The sequence below is a fragment of the Pelecanus crispus genome, chromosome 2, assembly GCF_030463565.1.
Source record: "Pelecanus crispus isolate bPelCri1 chromosome 2, bPelCri1.pri, whole genome shotgun sequence".
NCBI classification, from domain to species: domain Eukaryota; kingdom Metazoa; phylum Chordata; class Aves; order Pelecaniformes; family Pelecanidae; genus Pelecanus; species Pelecanus crispus.
Window position 1 is genome coordinate 103423668 of NC_134644.1, and position 14422 is coordinate 103438089.

General features: G+C 43.9%; 2 protein-coding genes across 2 annotated transcripts; one reads left to right on the forward strand and one right to left on the reverse strand.

The window, feature by feature from the left end:
• Nucleotides 1-3683: 3683 nt before the first annotated feature.
• On the reverse strand, nt 3684-3989 carry MRPL36 (mitochondrial ribosomal protein L36). The gene has a single exon (XM_075705037.1). The coding sequence runs from the start codon at nt 3987-3989 to the stop codon at nt 3684-3686; it is 306 nt and encodes a 101-aa protein (XP_075561152.1).
• A 295-nt stretch (nt 3990-4284) lies between these two features.
• On the forward strand, nt 4285-11564 carry NDUFS6 (NADH:ubiquinone oxidoreductase subunit S6). Its single transcript, XM_075706130.1, has 4 exons — nt 4285-4422; nt 5335-5388; nt 9378-9500; nt 11425-11564. Exons 1-4 carry the CDS (start codon nt 4285-4287, stop codon nt 11488-11490), a joined length of 381 nt encoding a protein of 126 aa, XP_075562245.1. The 3' UTR covers nt 11491-11564.
• Nucleotides 11565-14422: the final 2858 nt, after the last annotated feature.

The following is a 14422-nucleotide window of genomic DNA, read 5'->3' on the forward strand; positions in this document are numbered from 1 at the left end:
TAATTCCCATACACACAACCACAGACAAAGTCTGACAGTCATTAATATATGCGAGCTCTAAGATTTATCCTCCAGTTGACCTAAATACATCCCTACCTGTTATGTATTGGGAATCTGACAGTCTCATTCCCTACAACAGTTCTGAGGAGTTAAGCAAGTTCAGTCACTCACAACTGCAAGTGATTTTCATAACTGTACAATGAAGACAGTCATAGGAGACATCAGTCATCACACTCCTACTCCGCTGTAGGAATTCAAAGGAGAATGAAGAATTTCTGGAAGGGGTAACCTAGACACAAAACCAGCAGGAAACCGAAAGCTGAAAATGTAACTGGAGCCTGAGTCTTATTTCAGTTTTCAGTGTATGGATTCTTCTTCCTGTGTTATTGGGTCCTATTTCCCCCCTAAACCATTTTACATTCTAGCTGCACTCTCCTTATCATTCCCCTCCCTTTCATCTTCTGCCCACACAACATCTGTGGAGGGGGAAGAAATGAAAAAGAAAACACATACAATTATGGAACTAATATAGATTAGTATTTTTAGTATTGCAGGACTAAATTCAGTACTCCTGCCTAACAGATGGAGAAATAGAGACAAAGGCAGAATTACTTTTTCAAGATTATACAGCAAGTCAATGGCAGAGTACAATCACTATTCAGAGCCTTCTAGCTTCTAATCCTATAATCCTCTTTCCAAAATCTATTAGTACACCCAAATACGCCATTTCAGTGATGGCCGTGAATGCTCCATTCTTTTGAGCTCTCCACCCCAGGTATCACAAACTGACTGTTCAGATGACAACACGCGAATAATTTACAGCCACATTAAACATCTGAATTCAAATTACTTTACATCTCAAGTTTCTAACTAGCAGCACTAAATTCAATGGCTTTAATTGCGAAACAATTTTTCCAAATTGTAAGTTGGTGAAATAGGCTGCTGAGTCAGCATTGTATAAAAACTTAAGTCTTAGGCTAAAGGGGGAGATGAAAACATAGTAATTTGTGCCCCCCTCTGCTGTATAGTAATCCTATCCCTAAATTTCACTCCCTGTTGCCGAGTTTAGACCACACTTAACAGACACCAGCCTGGCATGAGTAAATCTGTCCCTGAGTTCCGCACGCTACTGCATTCGAAAAGTCTGGCCAGAAATCGACTGCTGCTCCTAGCCCTGGCAACTCATACTCGCAGGTCGCTCTCTCCACCATCTGATGTTGCTCTTGGCAAGCAAGCCCTTGTTTGAACACCTCCCCAGCAACCCACCAGCACAATTTGTCTTGTACCAGAGAGCTGCCCTTTTTCTGACAGAACCAAGGGCCTGAATTGTTTGGGAGGCAGTAAGACCAGCTGCCAATTACCTTTCCTAAAAAAAAGCTGCAGACCCTCGCTTCATCTGATGGCCAACTCATTCAGTCCACAGCTCAGTCCCTGCGTGTTACTCATGATCCTCCAGGAAAGTGGGTGGGCCTGGAAATCACTGGGTTTTCTGGACATACATACACTGTTTACCTTACAGGTGGACTAATAGCTACACTCACAAGGTATCACAGGGGTTCACAGCATACAGGCCTTTTCTTCTGCTAGAACAAATACACAGCACACACCTAGAAATGTGTACCATTAACTCCAATCTGAGAATTAGAGCTTTTAAAATCTCCAGTTGCTTAGACTACTTAACTGGCAAAGTGTGTTAGAGGTGTAAAACATTTCCAAGAAATTTCTCTGCTTACATTTTGTTTACATGCACAAGCTACTGGTATTTAGAAAGGAAAAGTTGTTATTTGTGAGTGCCTAAATTTCAACTAAACCTTTTGAAGTACAGCAAGTTTTCCACTACTTCAAGGTTCTTTGGTTTTGAGGAAGCTTTTACATTTTGAATCAATCTGTCTCTCTTTAGTTAGACGAAGCTAGCCATTTCTCTCCCCCTTCATTGACGTGAACTTGTTTGATGCCCCTTAAGACGGATGTGTACGTTAACTAACCTGCTCCTCTCTCTCCAAACCCACATTTCCGGTGATGAGATAGACAAGTGAAAAGATAAACTGCCCAACGTATGGGAACCAGTTAATAACTATTGCCTCTGGGTCACTCAGCCACAGCTTTCCAGGCTTAGCTTCTCATTGTCCACCAAGCACCTAGCAAGAAAAGATGCAATTATAAAAGTTACTGGAATTTTAAAGTTGTAGGATTATAACTGGGCAGAAAAGTTCTTCAAGACATCGTACTATCCAATGTTACAGCAACCTCAAACACAGTGCTCAACCAATTTCACCTCTTCTAAATTGGGGACACTCCCTCACAGTACTCTGGCAAACTTGTAGCAGTAACTTGATGCTTGTCCAAAAGTTTAGTTTGGTACCTCGTGTTGAAAACTTTTGGTTCACAGGAAGATGGAACACTCCTGCCTCAAACACAGCCATATTCAGAAGCATGAGGAACACCTTTGGGGACTGTAGCAATTTTGGCTGTCTAATTGTAATGCATGGATACCAGGCCACTGGAGTTTGCATTCAACAGTATGCTTGGCTATGTGACCTTTGAGGCATTACTGTTCCCAGTCATTCTCCCCACACCTCTATTAGGAGACAGTTGTTTCAAGGGATACCGGAAAAGTTGTATTAAAAAAAAAAAACCAACCCCCCAAAAAAGTGTAATTCTAAAGCCTCACTGATTTATGTGAGTGAGCCTAAAGTTTTGCAGAAACTTAAGGCAAATTAGCTGGAATCTGAAATTACTGGTTTTATCTTCTTTGCTGTAGATATCTACACAAAACGGTTTACAAACTCCACCCAAAGGGCAATGATTCCCAGGTATTGCCTTTTTATTTGGGTTAAGGTTTGGAAAACTGTAGAATAGTAGGTACACCAGAAACCTCAGAGAGGACTTCTCTGAAGGAAGAGAAGGCTAACAACACTTCCAAATACGCTGTGAATAGTCAATATACCATTAAATGACTTTAGACACTAAAACTCAAAAAACTGTTGATTACTTTACACTAATTAATACACCACCATCTCACCTCAAAACCCACAATGATAAGTAACAAAGATTACTTACATTGGCATTACTGAAGCTACATGGGATTATGTCTGCACCAACTCAATAGCTAAAAGAAATTTTTACCTCACCTATGAACCAAGACAAAAGCTAGAGCATCATCTTTCAATGCAACATATTTAATATTATTTGCCACTTAAGAGCCCACCTGAGTTCAGAACTATTGGTTCTATTATCACAGCTTTCCACATCTAGGGTTTTTTTTTTAAGAAATTCATTGTATACTGTAATAATGCACAATCAGCAGCGTTTATTTTCATTTTGCTTTAATTAAACACAAAGGCATCTCAGAGTCTGATGATTCAGCTTTGCCCTTACTAGCCTAACAGCGAGGTGACCGTAAGTAAGGCTTCATGGCTAAGATGACGAGAGGTCCTGAAAGCTACGGCTTCCCATTTCAGTTCTCAGCACCCACGGTCTGAAGTTACGGCAAGGGCCGACACGAGCTTAACTCGCCCTACGCTAGCGTTAAGATGAAACGCTGTCACCGACGCCATTTCGCGATCTGCGTCCCCAGCAGCCAGCTCTCAGAGGTCCCAGCGCAGGGTCGCAGAGCGCAGGCCCCGGGGCCCGGCAGGCCTCGGTCACTCTCTCCCCGCCGGCAGCGGCTCCCGGCCGCGGGGCTACGGCTTCCGCTGCTTGTGCCGGGGGTTGGTCTTGCAGCAGACGTAGAGCCGGCCCCGCCGCCGGACGATGAAGCAGTCCTTGCAGCGCCTCTTCAGCGACGTCTTCGTCTTCAGCCCCGCAAGGAGCGGCGGCAGCAGCCCGGCCGGCGGCGGGACGGCCAGCAGGCCGCGGGGGGCGGCCGCCCCGCAGCGCAGCGGCAGGGCCCGGCTCACCGGGGCCCACCACGGGGCTAGCGACGAGAAGGGCGAGCGGCCCAGCGAGCGCAGCGGCCCGGTGGCGGCCCTGGCCAGGAGGGACAGCATGCTCCGCGCCCTGCGGGGACAGCGCACCGGTAAGGACACCCGCCCCGCTCCCCCCCCACGCCCCCCCCAATCCCACTCCTCCTCGCCTTCCCCCCCGCCTCCACACCACTGCCCGCCCCAGCCCCTAAGGGAAGGCACCGGGCACTGACCGCTGCTGCCGCCGCCGCCGTCCGCTCACCCCCGCCTCAGGCGGCCCCGCGCAGGCGCGCGCGCCGCGGCCCGGCGGAAGGGCGCGTGGGCCGGCGAGGGGCGGGGCGAGGGCGGCGCCCAGCGGGGCTCACGGGGGCGGCTCAAGATGGCGGCGCCCGGCGCGACCTTCTGCCGCCGCCTGCTGCTGCTGCTGCTGCCGCCCCGCTCCCTGCCGTCCCGCCCGGTTCGGCCCTACGGCGTGCGGGCCTCCGGCACCGGCGAGCTGGTGACGCACACGGGGCAGGTGAGGGTGGCGCGGGGCTGCCCCGGGGTCGGTGCTGCCCCGGGGTCGGTGCTGCCCCGGGGTCGGTGCTGCCCCGGGGTCGGTGCTGCCCCGGGGTCGGTGCTGCCCCGGGGTCGGTGCTGCCCCGGGGTCGGTGCTGCCCCGGGGTCGGTGCTGCCCCGGGAGGGCGGGCGCGTCCGGGCCGCTTCTCCTCCCCGCCGTGCCGGCGCCTGCGGGGAAAATGCTCCCGGGGCTGTGAGAGGCACGCTGGTGCGCTGCTTCGTTTGCTGCGCGCCGCGGAAATGAATGCGCTTGGATGACACGTAGTCAAAAGGTAGGCGCGGTTTCGACTTAATTAGGAACGGTCCCTGGCCGTTCCCAAGCGTTGTGGTCCGCATCCGACATTTGATACAGCTGAAGAGGGGACAGGTAGGAGGTAGCCTTGCGTCAGTGCCTTGTGACTCCATTTTATCTGCCCTGTAATGTAAAAGCCGAGCGTGCGATTTAGGGAGGCTTGCGGAGATGTGAAGGAGGCGTGGCTGGAAGGGTCTCGCTGTGCTTGCCTGAGTCGAACGTAAATAGATATGAAACTTGAATTTCCTACTTTAGTTCACCTTCCAGATGGCAGTGTGGGATCAAGGAACAGCATTATAAGTAATAAATCTTATGTTCGTCTCTATGGTCAGAGCTAAGGCTTCTGTTTACTGGCTTTAACCCACCCTCCCCCTTCTTTTCTACTTTCCAACCTAAAATTTATTTTTCTGTGCGAGAGGAATGGAAACTACTTTTTCTGTGCAGTATGCACTTGTAAGTTGATGGCAATACTTGAAACTGAGGAAACAATTTAAACTGTTTAGTCTTGACAGTGTTCTTTGTGTTCTTTGTTTACAGTCATAGCTTTTTAAATAAGAGCAAATTTATTTTATACTTTAGGTATATGAAGAAAAGGACTATAGAAGAGCTAGATTTGTTGGACGACAAAAGGAGGTAACTCATTCTGCTTTTACTCACGGGAGAGGGGGTGGCTTGTGGTGGTTCTTACTATCTGATATTGATGTCTGTAACTTGGTTGTCATTAAAAAAACCCAACAAACCCAAAACCCACAACCAAAACCAACCAACCAAAAAAAAACCCTACCAAAACCAAACTGGTTTGGATTTTGTGTTTCAGTGTTTTTTTCACTACAGTGAAAATTCTTCTTTAAAGACAGCTTATAGTAGTTTCTGTGTACCTCCCTACTTCTGGCAAATTTGGAAGATTCAAGACTTGCCCTATACCTGTTAAATGCATATATTTAGGCTGTGGAAGTTGTAGGCATTTGAGCGTCTTAAACTTAGACCTTTTTTTTTTTAAGCATCTGTTTTAAGAAAATTTTAAGCATGTTTTTAGTGCTGTTTGGATTCAGAAAAATCACATAATTAAATGTTCTGCTGATTTTTGCATCTATATATCTGTTTAAATGTGTGCTTTGAAGCTTAATTTGCTTCTGCATAGTTAAAATCTTGATCTTTACCCAAACTGAGTTTTTAATGAGGCCACTTCATTTCCCGAGCCTGGGAAGCATTTGCTGAAACAGTGATGTAAAAAATAAAACTAAAATTTAGAGTGTTCTGAAATAACAAAGCCTCAAAGGCAAAGTCTAGTAACACCGGCATCAGCCAAGTGTACTACTGTGAAGTTACCTTGTGGGCCTGTTTTTGCTGTTTATCAGTAAGAGTGGGTACGTGAAATTGTAAGTCCTTTAGCTCAGAGTTCTCTCTAACAATTGAGCAGTACAACTCCATGAGGGATCTGCTGGCCTTTGGGAGAGAAACAGAGATTGTTTCGCCTAAACTGTATTCCTCGATGCCTGAGCATCTGGTTAGTGCCTTAGTGTTAATGCTGTAAATGTGTATGTATAGTAGAGGCATTAAAGATAAGGTGTGGTAGTTTTTTTTAATGTAGTTGTGTGTAATTATTCCTTTCCTAAATTAACCTGAACTAATTGTGCTGATTTCTGAGTTTTTGTATTGCGTTTACCTCATATCACGGATACAATTGAACTCGTGCTGTGTGGCAAGAATGGGGATTCTACATGGTTATACGTAGAATATATAGTTAGAAAAAATAGTTGAATGAAAACGTCACTTAAAACACCAAAGCGGTTTACTTCTGGGAGGATAGTGGCAAAGTAGGTCTCTCCCAAATGCAATGCCTGTTTCTGTGCTACTTCTGTAACTTTGTAGGAAGTGCTCCTTAAGTCTAATTCTCCATAGGGCACAGGTCCCTCTGATGTGCCTTTGCCAGCAGCTGATTTCGGACCCTCTCTGGTGAGGGACACCCAGGGTTTTCAGTTCAGCCCAGTTCCTCCTTCTCCAGCAAAAGACAAGCTTTAAGGCTGCTGAGCAAGGTTTGATGCTAGGTTTTAATTGTGAAATTGGAACAAAATTTACATTTTAAATACTAAAACGATCCTCAGTCATGCTTGTTAACGGGATCTCTCTCCAGGGGCTTTACCATTATCCCCCAGTGTGTTTCAGCTGCTAGCATTAGGGTTTCACAGCCGTGTCTGTAGTCTGAATGTTGTCTTGTTCCTGAAGCTGAAGCTAGCCTGGGAAGTTGCTGACTGTACTTTCTCGGTCGCTTGTTCTCTTCGCCTTCAGTACGGTCTGGGCGGTCGAGTCTGGCTTGTGATCGGCCCAGTGCAGCCGCGGCAGCTTTCGTGTCTGGGGACGCAGCCTCCGGACGCAGGTGCCCTCAGTGAGGGCACCCAGGCCCGTGCCTGGGTGCTGCATGCGGCCTCTCCGGGCGGTGGTCAGGGCCAGGGGCACGGCCCAGAGTATGCAGCTATTGTCCCCTCAGTTCTGCCAGCCTAATTGTTAATGAAATGCATGTGTTTTAGCTAAAATCATTGTTCTCTGCGCTGGATGTGCAGAACCAGGGGATCAGTGCTCTCCGGCAAAGGCCTAAAGCAAGTAGCTGTGAGAAAACGGAGCATGGCAACCGTTAAACTGCATCTGCTGCAGTCCGACTAGGGTCATCCTGCCCTTGTACAATCCCTAAAGTACCACAGGACCTAATTTGACACCACTGTTCCCACTTCAGCTCTACAGCTTTCTGAAGCTGCGAGGAGAATTGACCTCAGAGCTGGTCCGGTTTAAATATGACTCCCTGTGTTCCCTCTGGATCTTTGGACCTGGGTCAATTCCACATTTCGTTTTACCTCTCTGCCTCCCAGACCATGTACTGGCGAGTAGGTGGAAAAAAGCAGCAATGGGATTGTCAAACTGGTGCTACGGCCAGGAAAAAATCGCTCATTGAATTATGCATTGGGTAAGGAGCGTTTGGATGTGCTGAGGGAAACGTCCCCTTCCAGCTAACTACTGCTGTGCTTTAATTGAAGGGACACGATGTAACTGAAACCAATTCTTTTTTTTCCACACAGTTGTTCTCAGTCTCTTTTTCATTCTGGCATGTTTTCCCTGCGAATTCCTAGACTCTCTTGTTTAGTAGGCTGAACCACAGACAAGTCATAGCTGTACAGTGGATGAGAGGTTCTTGGTTTCCCCTTCTCCCCACAAATACCTTTGTAGTTAAGAAATGTTGGGAAGAATGGAGTTCTGCTTCTGAAGTAGAGGTGCATCATGGTGCTATCTCCCTCCTTCTTTAGCATGAAATGAAGGATGAACAATTCTGAGCGTTATTAAAAGCAGCAGTAAAAATCCTTGCAGGTTGGCAGAGATTACATATGACTTGCGGGCATGGGCCCCAGGGAGTGGGGTTCTTTATGTTGTCAATTTGCTTCAATACCAAAAGTTAATTTTTTGTTCCCTTTATTTAGCTATCATCTTCTTTACCTAAAGAAAATCGGTTTGTTGGCAAAACTGACTTTTCCGCTGCTGTACCAAAAAATGCAAATTTGGGGGAGACTTAACTGGAGGCTTGGTGAAAGATTCTAAGTTGTTGCATACTGGAACTATATAAAAATACCATTTTATTTCTTAGGGATTCATTTAATGGACTGTCTTTTTCCTAAGAATTTCATCTTCATTCAAATACCAGCATGTTTATGAGCCTTATACACAGAGCAGTAGATAGTGCCTTCTTTGGGTGTGCATATTATTTCACATTCTTGCGTGTGTAACATTGGCTTTGAAAAAGCTGGCCCCTCCTGGAGCGTGTTTAGCTGAGGGGTAGGGTTGGCTGTCTGCTCAGTGCTGGTGCAGAGCGGGCTGGAAGAGGCTGGAAAGTGCTGTGGTGGGGTGCTGTAGGTCCTGCTGCAGCACAGGTTGCTGTGTCGCAGGCCTGTCCAGAGGTGGGTACGTTTGTCAGGCCATGTAGATGTGCCCTAGGAAAAGGCCCTACTTGTCAGTGATGTGCATATTCAGGAAGTGTGTATAAGATGGATTTACAGACTGGCATAGTGACAATTTAGAGGTTTTTCTTTTTTCTAACACTGAACACTTTGCCTTTCCGACTGTTGTTATGCACCACGTTCATGTTTTCCTGAGATCCCTGTGCAGCGATAGAATAAGGTGCGTGGTGAGAGGCTCTAAATTACCAGCAGTTGTTTTATCTCACTCCTGACCTTACTTGTCCCACCATTATTTTTGAGTTTATCAGCAGTGAGTCTTTTGCAATTTTATCATGTAGTCGCTAAAGCAGAATACAGAGGCAGTGTCAGTTAAATATCTTCTGTTCTTGGCTGCTTGTTCCTGCTCACCTCTCTGGTGAACCTGCTTAGGTCATGTTGTAAACCTGAGCACTGATGTGGCCTGTGTATTAGGGGGAGGGGATTACTTTTGCGGAGTTTAACATGCTCAGTTCACTGATCTGGCTTATAGCACAGCCTAAGAGTTGGTGGAGGAGGTGGGAGGAAACATATGCAGGAACTTCTCAAGATGGCTGTAGTGGAACCGCTTGGGGAGGCGGTAAATAGCAATTGCTTTCTGTTTGAGTGGGGAAGGTGTCTGAAAGCTTCCTTTTTCTCTTACAGGTGAACAAGAATTTTGCAATTGATTTGATAGCAGAGCAGCCTGTGAGTGAAGTTGAAAGCAGAGTGATATCATGCGATGGTGGTGGTGGAGCTTTGGGACATCCTAAAGTATACATAAACTTGGTAATATCTTTTGATCTGTGTATAGCATGTTTTGCCTGTCAGTTCTCGTTTGTAAGATCATCTACTTTTGGGGATGTTAGTTTAACAAAGTAGAAGGATTAACCACCCAAGGTGTTAATTTTATTTGGTGCCTAATCTAAAATTAAGATTTCTACTCAGAACAGCTAGAGGGTTTCCATTTGAAGTTACCAGGCATTTCTTGCTCTCGATTTTGATTTGTTTGATGGGACAATCATTTCTTTTTTGGAAAAAAAAAAAAATTTAACTATGAAGTATTATATGAACAAGCAGTGCCTTGTGAGCAAAAAATAACATGCTTGCTGTGTTTTGAGAAACTTACTCTAATTATTTAAATTCCACCGTGTAGATTGAGGATACATTTGCAGTATTCTTAGGGATATGCAATTTATTTTGAATCTTGCACGTTCAAGAAAAAAAACCAAATCAAAATTCTTTCAGTCTTGGGAATCTTGGTAATTCTGAAGATTGAAAGTTTCAATCATGGTCAGAGAATCAGTGAAGAATAAATGTCGTCTTCATATTTACCCTGACAGTAGTGATAGTTTCCAGTGTATTCTTATTCTAGAGAGTAAGAATATTGAGGCTAATGTCATATGGCCTTGGTGGAATCAATGATGGCCTATTGCTTAGGTACTGTTCTCAGGCTCACCTTCACTGCAGTTGTCTTAAAATCTTTGCTTGCTCACTTAAACTTTGACGTTTGCTTTATACCAAAAAGAATGGTGGGGTAGAGCTGGTGTCCTTTATAGTTAGGAGTCACAACAACACTGACACTAATCACAAGCATTTCTATTTTGAACAAAGTAAGCACTTTATAATGATTCATTGTATGTTATTCAAAGTCAAATGCTTGGAGGTTCTAATTCATAAAACCTAGGAAGCTTGTGTTCTTCAGTCTTCAGCTAACTTCTGTAGCACACTGCTGATGGGTTGCATTTATGTTGATTCGTTTGAACTGCACCATGCTGTTCTTGAGGAATGCTTTAGTTTTTGTGAATTTTGAGATCTTTTGTGTTAACAATCACATTATAAGATGTCTGTGGTTTGGTTCTTGAAAGCTAATGTCTGCAAAGAGAGAATGGTATTAATTAGACCAGCTTGTTGCCCCTAGCTGTAACAACTGAAATCCAGGCTTTCAGAGGTGGAGGGTAGTCTGGATTTTTCACTTCTAATCCTGTATTAAGGAGGGGGAACCATGAGTTTACTTCATTTCATGACTGCAAATAGTCATGTTACTAAATAACAGAAGATCCCTTAATGTTTAGCTAACTGTCTTGTCTTTTGTTGTGTTAAGGAGGACTACAGCAACAGCCCACAGTCAGTCACACTTGTAAATTTTAAAAAAACCTGTATGTTTTGGAGAGAAGACTAAAATTTTATGCAGTAGTAACTGCTACTTTTCTCTAAAACATTTTCCTTCAGAATTTCTCCCAGAATCCTACTGAAATTTCCTCCTTTCTGCAGCTAACTCTGTCAGCTTACATTACAGGCCAAAATTCCTGTCTAGATAGAACTTGGAAATGCTAAATCCTATCCTGTATTAAAATAATTATGAAATGATCTTTTCAGAACATTGGAACAGATATGACTGAACTGACTTAAGATGTCCAGTTCGGTAAGAGGATCCTTTATTGCTGAAGAGGTATCACTTGGCTTGACTGTAAAATTCTATTGTTGAGATTAGGCCTGGTAGTTAAAAGGCTGCCAGAAGGGAAGCTGCATAGGATACAGAAATCAAGCATGAACCTCATTCTTATTTCCAGTATTTCAAATAAGATTAAACTCTGTACTTCAGCTATATTGAGCCATTTTAAAATGGCACATATAAATAAGAGAAAATCTGTAATTTCTAGCAGTTGTATAAAGTGAAACTAGCAGCTGTTGTATTTTTATGTTTTTGCAGGACAAAGATACAAAGACCGGAACATGTGGCTACTGTGGACTTCAGTTTAAACAGAAACATCACTGAAAGATTATATCTGCATGCTTGCAGGTTTCTGTTCAGATGTTAATGCTTAACTATAAATAAACAATATATTTAGAAACCCCAGATTTGCGTTTGTGTTTATCTTAACTGTGGAAAGTCCAATCTGTACTTTTTTAAAACCCAGCTTGTCAAGTATTTGAGAGCTGAATCGTATTACAATATTGGCTTTGTACTTAATCTGGTTTTCATGAAACAAATGTCCTGCCTTTTTTGGCAGACTTCTTGCAGGCTTGGAAGTGGTGTTTGGCTGCAGCATAGGTTTGGTTTGTACTGGGTAGACTTGTATTCTTTTCAATGCTGAACTGGATGTAAATGTTTACTGGGGGACTAATTATCCTATGTGTTTGTCTTTTGGCATTGTTTGACACTCTTAATTTGTTCATGGCCTAGTATCTATAGCTAGATTCACAAATGGAAGCACAAAGATATTGTGATACTCAGCATTACGATGCTTACTCCTGGAAGCAAGATTGTCATCCATGAGTTAAGTAGCTATACTTGCTACTTGTTTAAAAGAAACAGCCAGTGCCTTAGAATGGTAATCAGTGTGAGCTGGAGAACTACCTAAGCTGGCACATGTGAAAGGCAAGGACGTAAGCATTTGTCCTCCAGTTGAGAGGATCAGAGTGTAAATATCTGATTCTGCTTGGTATTCGCACCCTTGAAGCCTCCTTAGGAGCTGGGTCTTGTCAGACTCAAAGTAGGAATTGCTCCGTTACAGGTAGCAGCATCTGCTCCTTTAATACAGATAATCTAACAATGAGAGTATCCACCTATCTGTAACACCACCTAGGCTGTGAGAGGCTGGTTGCAGGGCATCTTCTACCTTCTTGCTTAAATGCACTTATGTAGCATTCCATCATATAAGCATGAGTCTCAAAGAGGGTGAGTGTCTGGAGAAGGAGGGTCTGAGCTTTGCTCCAGAGAGCATTTTAATCTGTTGTCAGTAAGTAACTTAGCTTTTTAAATGCTGGTGGTGGAACATGGTCTCAGGTAGTAATTGCTGCTTGGCCAAATTTTAATGGGGTGTGATTCTAAACCTGCCATTTATATGGCTTTAATTGATGTGGTAGTATCAAGTTGAACCAAATTATGTGGGCCTACAGCTGCTTAACTTGCTTGTGTCAACTTATAGGTGAAGTTGAACCAACGCAGTCAGGCTTAAAGCAAGGTCTGAACTATTCTGTCTGTAGAAGTTGTGTATTTAGAGGCTCTGCTGCAATTACTCACATGCATGTACATCCCTCCTCTTTTTTTCATTCATTCCACCTGTGAGAGCTTAACCTCCCTTTCTGTCTCTTCCCCTTCTTCCTCCTTCCCTGTCTTTCTCCTTCCCATTGCTGCTGGTTTCAGTGATCATCTGACTGGCCTTCAATTCATTCTTTTTAATGACCTAGATTTAAGAAGTAATTACTAGAGTTATGCGTTGTAAATTCAGCGTAGGTTACTTTTCTGTAAGTCTAGGGTCTGACTGAGGCTAGATGGCTGTTAGTATGGTTGTAGTTTTGTAATGATAGTGCAGTGGCCAAGTTCAAGAAGACTTAATGTATGCTGTGTTTCGAGTAGCACCTGAGCATGTACAAAGATGGCAAAGGATCCTTTCATAAAACCCAGTAACTTGCATTCAGCCTATCTGACCTTATGCAAATGATCTGTCAACTGAGCATAAATGTGATGTTATAAATTGTCTGCTGGTAAGTCCATCTCATGCTCTAAATATAAAATAATTACTTGAACTTGCGGTGTCCTGTCTTTAAGCATAAATCTGGTTGCTTTTTAGTCTGGCGCTCTACCAGTTTGTAGAGTGTCTTGGCTGGCACGGTTCTCTTGTGGTGCAATCATCTCTGCGAAGAGACCTGAAACAAGGAATCATTATGTGGTCCTCTTCCTTGGGCCTTTCATTTTTCTTATGAATAATCTATCTGCTTGGATCACTGCTGCTCATAATAAATTAACAATGTTTAAATTGGCATGGCAGCTGCTGAGGTCTGGTCTCAACTATGGAATGCTGTTCTTGGATATTCTCCCTAAAGTGCTTGTGATATGTGAAGCTGTTGACACCAGTGAAAAAAAGAAGGTCTCTATTTTGCTCTGGTGATCTTCATAGGAAGACTTCAGACTTTGCTCCTTGTTGTTTCCTGTGTGATAAGTTTACATACCTAGTTGGGAATGGTTGTTTATATGAAGCCTTGCGCTTTGAGCCACATCATCCACATACCTGTGGAAAGGCCAGCCTTGATCTGCAGGAAGAAGTAGTGAGGGAAAGCAGAAGCTTTTACTGTGGTGGTCACAAGCAGATATGCATGAAAATGGATCTATGAGGACAGACTAAAACATGTCCGTATCAAAGCAAGGGTTAACTGAAACATGTAGGTACCAAATCAGCATTACAGTTCTCAGGCAACAAATTCAGACTAGAAAGCAATATGGAATAAAACTTTCTGACTTAAATTCTATCAGTCACTGTTTTGTTCTTTGTAGATAATTCATCCCAGGCTGGAACTATAGTTTCTTACTTTGATTACCAGAGTATAAACCATAGTTTACACTCTGTCACTGTGGAAGTATGAAGTATTCTACATTGATGTGTAGCTTAACAACTGTATCTTGCCTTTACCTACTAAAACCAGATAGGCTTTTTTCCCTTTACTGCCACATGTATTAAGCTGTCCTGGTTTTGGCTGGGATAGAGTTAATTTTCTTCCTAGTAGCAGGCATAGTGCTGTGTTTTGGATTTAGTAGGAGAATAATGCAGATAACACACTGATGGTTTAGTTGTTGCCAAGTACTGCTTATGCTAGTCAAGGACTTTTCAGCTTCCCATGCTCTGCCAGGTACACAAGAAACTGGGAGGGGGCACAGCCAGAAGAGTTGATCCAAACTGACCAAAGGGCTATTCCATACCATATGATGT